General features: G+C 33.2%; 1 protein-coding gene across 1 annotated transcript; it reads left to right on the top strand.

Moving 5' to 3' along the window:
* The first annotated feature begins 1642 nt into the window (after nucleotides 1-1642).
* LOC108488914 (transcriptional regulator STERILE APETALA-like) lies at nucleotides 1643-5998 on the top strand. Its single transcript, XM_017793191.1, has 2 exons — nucleotides 1643-1885; nucleotides 4889-5998. The coding sequence occupies exons 1-2, from the start codon at nucleotides 1643-1645 to the stop codon at nucleotides 5996-5998; spliced, it is 1353 nt and encodes a 450-aa protein (XP_017648680.1).
* Nucleotides 5999-8779: the final 2781 nt, after the last annotated feature.

Genomic DNA, 8779 nt, shown 5'->3' with positions numbered 1-8779 from the left:
CTAATTTAAACTATGTGTTTTTCCCATTTTGGTACCTAAACATTTTTTAGTTACAAGTGATACCTAAACTATTCTTCTATTTCCTATTTTACACATAAATTTCTTCTATGTTAAAAAGTTTAAGCCAATAATAATTTATCACGTCATATAAACTTTAAAAAAATTATTTTATTTTACATTATTTCTCTCTCTATTTTTTATTTTCCTTTATTTGCTTTCTTTTTTCTTTTATGATGTATGATAATACCAACGATGCTCAAATTTTGCCCTCTTAAAGTCAAGATGCTGTCGATTAATATCATTGATCAAAACCAGTATTTTCAGAATCAAACCAAGATTGAGGTTGAATCGATTGACTCGCAAATCAATACAAGCTAGTTGAACTAAGCTAAGAAAATTGAACCAATTTTTTCTATTTTTAAAATATTTATTTTTATTTTTATAAACTTTTATTAATTTATTTGATTGAACCAGAATAGTTATTCAAGCCGAGAACCGGTGGCTTGATTAGTTCAATCATCGATCTAGTTCTAAAAAGAAAAATAATAAAAATATATATATAAAATATAAAATAATATTTTTTATTCTTTTGCCATATGTCTATGTTTAATTGGTTTATTTTTTAAAAAATAAACATAATAATTTAACTAACAATTAAATTAATAGAGATATCAATTTTAAAAATTAATAATAATTTAAGTACCCGTTATAAAAAAATGTTTTAAGTAAAAGACTCCATCTACTTCACATTTGATACGATAAATCGCGCAATTAATGTCATTTAATTATGCGCTGGAATGTTTTGGGTTCCCATGAAATAGTACGATTAATGAATCATATTTAAACACATTAGTAAAAGGAATTCCCATTTAAATTATGATAATGGTATCTACAGATGTAAAATGTAATTTAAAGTCATAAAAAAGAACCTGAGCTGGTTAGGAGCAAAGGGCTGTCAGGGGCATCAACAACAGATTACAAGTGAAAAATGGAGCATTGAGCATTGAAACTGCAGTTTCCCAGCGGGCCCTAAGTAGCTGCTGGCTAAGACTGCTGAGTGACTAGCTTTTTCAACCACACTAGTTGAGACTAGGTCTGTTAGCAAATCCGAGGTGGCTGCTCTTTGTACTGAATCAGATCGCTTCCAAACACGCCTTCGATTTACATATATTTGCATTTCAAAGTATTTTTCTTTAACCTAAATAGCAATAACAGAGGATAAAAGAAAAAGTTGGACAAAAGAGAAAGACTCCTAGAAAAGCACCTGAAAACACTGTGGCAAATCCAAAAGTCCATCAGTTTCTCTTGTGACCTGAAACTAACTCCCCGCCGTCTTTGCAGGGCGGGAAAAGTATATCAAAAATAAATTTGTCAAATATGACTTTTTGTGTATAAATACTGATTGATGACGTATTTATATAATACATATATACTATGTGTATACAAGTATATAAAGGGATAGCAGCTTAAAATAATATAAAGTGAAAATTCTCATAATATATATATATCCAAGAATCTCAAACAAACTCTTTTGGGTCCCTCAGTTTGTGTCTTTTTATCAAATACCTTTTTGTCCTTGTTGCTTTGTTTTACCCATTTCTTTCTCTCCTCTCCCCTTTATAGCTTCTATCACTTATTATTGATGTCTTCTTCTTCTTCTTCATCAGCCTCGTCTTCGTCTTCTTCTGAAGATGGCAACGGCAATGGCCATGGCGCTAGACGTGGTGCGGGTGATTTCGAAGGTCCTTCTTTGACTCGTCGACGTGGCAATAACGAAATCTGGCCTGGGCCTTTTGTTGAAGATCTTGTTGTCAAAGTTGCCATTGATGCTTCTCGTTCTATTGGCAGCCTTGCCGCTGCTGGTGCTATTGCCAATGTGTTTCAGGTATTCATCGTTAAATACCTTTTTTTTTATTACATATTTCAGTTCATTTGTTGATTTTAAGGAGACTGAGCTGATTGACTTAGAGAATTCTCGATAGGGATTTTCTTTCTTGATATCAACTTTTTTTCTAAAAAAAAAAACCCTTTAACCTATTTGCATAGCATTATAATGACACTGCAAAATCACTACATTAACAAGATATGAAGTTGTGGGAAAGGACAAAATCAGTCAGGTCAAAAATATCGTTTGGACCACTGAAAATGTACTGTAATTTTACGGATTCTGGTACCCCAGACATTGATTTTGTTATTATTCTTTAATCCTCCCTACTTGAGAAACTCCATTCAATGAATGTAGAGCCGAGCGAATGCTTATATGTAGTGTCAAAGTCTTGGATTTATTAGTATCTAATGGGGGGAACTAGCTTTGGATGAGTCCTTTACTTACAAATTTATGTCCCTTTCGGATGCTGTAGTTTAATCTTTAGGCAATGCCTTTTTTTTTTTTTTTTTTTACCACTTTCGAAATATCTATTTTTAGACCCTTTCATATATTTAGAACAAAAGGGATCTTCTGTTTTGAATTTCCTTTGTTTCCTTTTCTTGGTAACATCCTTATCTTTTAAAGCTCTAGAAATCCTTCCTTTTATTTTTCTCGACTGGCCTTTCTTAGCTATCTGATAAATCCATGGATTCTTTTCCTAATGCAAACATGTAGAAAGTGACCTCTGAATTTAACCGCGAGGAAATTGTCTCTGTTGCATCTCTTACATTTCTATATTTAGTTATTATACATATGGAAACTGTTGCCCTGTTGTAATATATAAATGTAGTATAGTTTAGGACTTTAGGTCTAAGATACTATTTTCTATCCCTGCAAGTCTCCAATATATGCTCAGTGCAGGAGCATATTAATGGAAGTTTTGGCAATTAGAAGCCTTGAAAGTCAAGTTGAATAAGATATTGTTGCATTGATTAGCACGAAAGAGACTTTAAATTACTGGATTACACAGTGAATTATTGTTTATGTTGTCGAAAATTTATATTTTAATGTTTAGATAAATATTTTCTGGTGACCCAAAAAAGAATGAAAAAACTCTTAGAGGTAGGCTTTTTATTATTTTTAATGGTTACTTACAAGCAGCACACAGGGGTGTTTTATACTAAAAAGGATTCAATGTGGAAAAACCTAAGGCTTTGCTTAAGACTTTTTGGTTTCTTTAGATCATTTATCAGTCAAAGGGTTGCATGTGGCGATGTGCAATGCCAAAAAGCACATGGAACCCAATTTTTATTTTTTATTATAAATATAAACTTATAAAAACCGATGTCTCCTTGTCATTTCAGAGACAAGGGTCTTCTCATATTTTGGTTTTGCTTGAAGCCCAGAGGCTTAGTTTGGGTGACTTCTATTTTGTTCTTTTCTTTTGTGTTGGCATATATATTATTGAGTAGAATATGATTCTGGAGTCTCAGACCCTTTTTCTTTTTCTCGTTTTTTGATGTTTACTCTTCTATTTATTACTTGTCAGAACAACAATGACCCAAATAAAATTTAAATCAAAGATTAGCTGAAGAAGGTTTTGGATTTTCTTTTTGTTGTTCGTTGCTGTGGTTTGTGGTTCAGTATTTACTCGTTGCATAAATCATTTTATAAATAAGATCATGCATAGAGATGGGTCCCAATAAAGCGAGTGATAAATAATATATGAATAATACTATGTGGAATGGAGTGGAGCAGCAGGTATGTGGGAAGAAGTGGAAGTATGGGGTAAGAGTCCAAGAAAAAGAGCAGGAAAAGGTAAGCTGGGGAAGGCTATTAGATTCTCTGCTTTTAAAAACACTGCCCTTTGGCCAATCCTTTCTAGGAAATGAAAGTGAGTTGAATATTATAAATTATATATCTAAACTCTCTATGGACCACAGCTAATACTTCCCCCTTCCTACTTTTTCTACATTGTTTGTTATTAGTATTCTTGCGGTATCAAATATTTCATAGTTCGGTATATACTTTATATTAAAAAAATTAATTATTTGATATCAACTGTATTTGATCATAACTATCATTTAGCAATCAAACCAATAAATTAGTTTTTGTAGCTTCGAAAATTGACTTTTGTAACTATTGATTTAACCCTATTTGTTAAGACCGGTAATATAAAATTTTTTTAACACATTTCATTTTAATTCAAACTCTTCAGCCTTCTAAATGTCTAGAAAAGTTTTCTCATTGTCTTCCACATTTGCAAAGATTTTATCTGAACACCTGAGCCCGAGGATTCTTTGTCATTTTCTTGCAGCTGTTTATTTTATAGCTTTTGTTCAGAGGCCATCAGCTCTGATTGAAGAAACCCAGAAAAATGGATTAATTAAAAGTTAAAAGAACGAAAAAGTAGTTTGAAAAAAAAAAAGAAAAAGAGCTGTCACAGTCTTTCTGAAAGTAGTTTATGAGATTAGGTCTTTCAGTACTTCCACAAAGCCTATTAACGTTCAAAGACAAGTCGATTCAAACAATTACTGCATATTTTGAAAAAGTGGAAAGGAAAGAAAATCTGTCAACGGAAACAATACAATACCTATCTTTTCATTAAGAGCTCTGCAATATTCTGACATCTGAACCCTAAAGCAACTTTCCCTGATGATCTCTCTATTGCTTGTTCCTCTCGTCATTAAAATTCTATGATGCGCATGGCGTTACTTGGGTCATTGTTAAAGCAAGGGCTTTGCCCAATTTTAACCAAATCCTCCAGTCTTTTCGTGATGCAATAATCAACTTGTCTTTTACTTGTAATATATTTCGTGTTCAACTCTAATTTCTTTGTTTGTGCATTATATATATTTGCGTTATTATTCCTATTTTTGTTGGCTGGCTTCTGTCTTTACAGTTATTATTATGTCGATGTTTAGCTCTTGTAACTGCGCTTTTATCTTTTCAACTTTAAATTTTAATTTATGAATATTTTGTTTGTTGAATAGTTCATACGTAAAATTTGTTTGCATGAAGGTTTGTTCCACTTGGCAAGCTGTCTCTCGGTCTGATCCACTGTGGCACCGTCTCACAAGCGTCATATGGGGTCGTACCCACCGCATGCACACCACGTGGCATGAGGAATACGTATACCGTCATCAAACGTCTCAGAATTTTCGTCTTGGGAGATCGGTTCACGTGACACTCCACTTCGATCCAACCGGCGTGGACATCCCCGACGGGCTGACCTGCCGTTGCCTTACCCTTTCCGATACCCACCTTGCTTGTGGCTTCGCTGATGGCACCGTTCGCCTCTTCGACCTCGCCACCCGCCTACACGTTGCTACCTTCCACCCCCAGCACGGGGACCGTTTTGGCCGTTTCTCACGCGCCGTATCCGGCATTATCATCACGGACCCCAGGATTATTTTCGCCACGCTGGATGGAGACATCTACGTGGCAATCATAGAAGGCCAGCACCAAGCGCGCAGGGCTCACATTGGAAACATCTTGGACGACGGTTCATTGGTGGATTTCACCGGCTGTGGGCGCTGGTGGGTGGGCCTTTACGCCGGGGTGCCCGGCCGTGCTATCCACATTTGGGATGGCAACACTGAAGAGCTCGTTTATGTAAACACAACTTTAACCGACCGAGAGTCCTTGAGGGGTTGGCACATGTTGACTGAGTTGACCGAAGCCATAGGCCGTGTCAGGGTGACGAGTGAGGAATCGGCGGTTGCTTGTACGAGTAATAAGTACGTGGTTTTAGACTTGAGAAACCCAGCGTTTCCATTGCACGACAGGGAGAGTGCGAGAGGCTTTATCGTGAATTCCTTTGACACGAACAACGAGGCGTTCATTATTGTGGACAACCGTGGCAGGGCAATCGTGCGACGGGCGGACACATTAGAAGAGTTATGTAGATTCAACACACGGCAAGGGAACCTAATGGGTTGCATGAACTTGGGGTACGCACTGTTGTGCGCAGCGGGTGTAATAAGGGTATGGGGAATAGAGCACGGGCAATACTTGTATAGCTTCGGTGAGAACATAGGGGCCGTGAGCGCGATGGCGGGAGATGACCGGCATGTTGCAGTGGCCAGCAGTAATTCGACCATCCACCTATGGGATTTTGGTGCACAGTAGGCTGAAGAGTAAGGGTAGGAATCGATCCTTTTAGGGCATAGGCCCCATGCCATGGTGGAAGGGAAGGGAGTCAGAATACAAAAGTCATTGATGGAAAGAGAGGGAGATGTTGACTGTTTTTGGGGACTTTTGTTTAGGTTTCGAAAGAGGATAAATAGTGGGGAAGGATAGTGTCGTCAGTATTCGATTGATGATTTCCCATTGGAAACTGGTTTAATAGGCGTTTTTTTCAGTTAAAATTAACCAAGGAAAAGACAAGACAAAAGTACAAAATCCTTTAGTTCCTATTAGCTCTGAACTAGATCACATCTTTTATCTTTTTTGCAGTAGTGCTTTTCTCTAGTACTTGTAGTCTTGATTTTAAGGGGAAACTGCCAAACGCTATGAAAACAAAATTTCCTTTTTGGGGCTTATATTATTAATTTAAATATTACGTATCAGATATTTTAATTTTGTTTTAATTTTACCAGATAAAATCATCTTGGGTTTTTTATTGAAATAGGACAAAAAAAATAAAAAAATATCAAAATAATACAAAGAAAAAATTATGTATCAAAATGGTACATTTGGGGTGGTGCCGCCTATGGCAGAGGCATGACCACCCCATGTCAGATCAAAAATTATTGTAGCTGCCGGTCAAATTGCGGTGCAGGACTAAAATGTAATAATATAAAATATTTAGGGACTTGTTATGAAATTATACTATTTAGAATGGTCATTGTTGGAAAAAAGTGAAAGGTACTGCTTTGACAGAAGCGACACCAAACTAAAATAGGCTAATTTCCTTGTAAGCCCTCCTTTTTGCTATTTTCTTTTATTCCCCTTCAACTCACTATATTATTTTTAAACAAGCCCTTAACCTATTTTTTAGTAAAATAAGCCCTTAACTTATAGTTTTTACTCAAAAAGCCCTTTATTTTAATATTAAAGTAAATATATTTTACCCAAAATAAAGCTATTTAAAAAATATAAACTAATTCACATTTTAGGTTGATGTGAATAGTTTATTAAATAAAAATAAAATTTTAAAATTTCTTGAGAGTGCTTATGAGTAAAAACTATAAATTAAGGGCTTATTTAACTAAAAATAGGTTAAGGGCTTGTTTAAAATAATATAGTGAGTTGAAGGAGGAATAAAAGAAAATAACAAAAAGGAGGGCTTACAAGGAAATTAATCCATATTTTAGTTTGGTGCCGCCACTGTCAAAGCAAGCACCTTTCACTTTATTTCCAAAGAACCATTCTAAATGGTATAATTTCATAACAGTCCTTAAATATTTTATATTATTACATTTTAGTCTCATACCGCAATTTGACCGATGTACCATGTGAATTTCGATTCGACATGGGGTGGTCATGCCTCGCCATAGGCGGCACTAATTCCAAATGTACCATTTTGGTACATAGTTTTTCTTTGTATTATTTTAGTATTTTTTATTTTTTTGTCCTATTTCAAAGAAAAACCCAATCATCTTAAATATTAGCTTTTTTTTTTTTTTTACGATGGACTTACAAAAATTTTTAATTTGGTAAATATTATTGAAATTGTTATGAATATTTTATTAAGTGAATGTTTATCATGATTAAAATAAAGTTTTGATATATTTTAAATTTTAATAGTTATTAGAATTAGATTTTTATTTTTTTATATGTCTTACGCTTATAAATATAGACTTTAATGAAGCATTGTAATTATTTTTTTATCAATAAAGTACATTTTATATTATTTTCATATTTTATTTATTTTTATTCTTCCAATCTCTCTTTATTTTATAACACGTTATCGTATGATCTTACTCAAAGTGATAGTTTCGTTTATCGATTATTAAATTTATTCTATATGATTTTTAATTTCTTTGACAACAAGATGTAAAGTTTTTACAGGAAGTTTCTTTTATTTAATGTTTCATTTCGATTATTATTTTTCATTCTTCTTTCATTATATGTTATCATTGTTTTGATTAACTTATTTTACTTTTTGTTTTTAGGATGATAAAAGATTTGATACCGTTATCCATATAAAATTAAGAATATTTTCAATTATTTCATACCTTCTAGTGATGACAATGATGTTAAATATCTTCATGTATATTTTATTATGTTTTATTTATTATTTATTATAATTAGAGACTAATCATGACAACATATATAGATAGACTTTCATTTGAAATCTCACGCATGTTTGCGATGGTAATTATGAAATAAAGAATCTATTGGGATGTTTATAAGTCCGTCCTACTAGATTTGTTGTATTCCCCGAAGTGAATGTAAATATAAAGAAATAAAAGATATACTCATTGACCATTAAAAGTGAGAATATAGTAATAATAAGATAACAATGAGTTCTCAAGATAACTTTTCAGAGGGTAAGGATAACTTATGTTATCAATGTGATATGAAAAATTATTGGCCACATATGTGGCATATGCCCAAATATTTTGTTTCTGTTAATATTCTTAGAGGAATGATATAAAAATGTAGTAAGAATTCTATCATTACAGATAGAAAATATTTATCTTATATGGTATCAAACAAACAAATATTATTCCAATATTTGATAATACAAAATTAGTTGAATGCTCAAGAAGAGGTAATATATCACTATCTAAAAGCAAAAATTTGTGATGGTTAATGCATTACTTTTAAAAGTTATTTGTAATGGATCTCATATTGAGATTGTGAATGAGGAAAATATTATATTTCATATGAATAAAAAATGGATTAAATTATTAATTTTAATATTTATGATATTCTTTTCATCATCTATATTAAAGGGTTGAA

The sequence above is a fragment of the Gossypium arboreum genome, chromosome 7, assembly GCF_025698485.1.
Source record: "Gossypium arboreum isolate Shixiya-1 chromosome 7, ASM2569848v2, whole genome shotgun sequence".
NCBI classification, from domain to species: domain Eukaryota; kingdom Viridiplantae; phylum Streptophyta; class Magnoliopsida; order Malvales; family Malvaceae; genus Gossypium; species Gossypium arboreum.
Note: the sequence above shows the minus strand (reverse complement) of the source record. Positions and strands in the feature narration are given on the sequence as shown.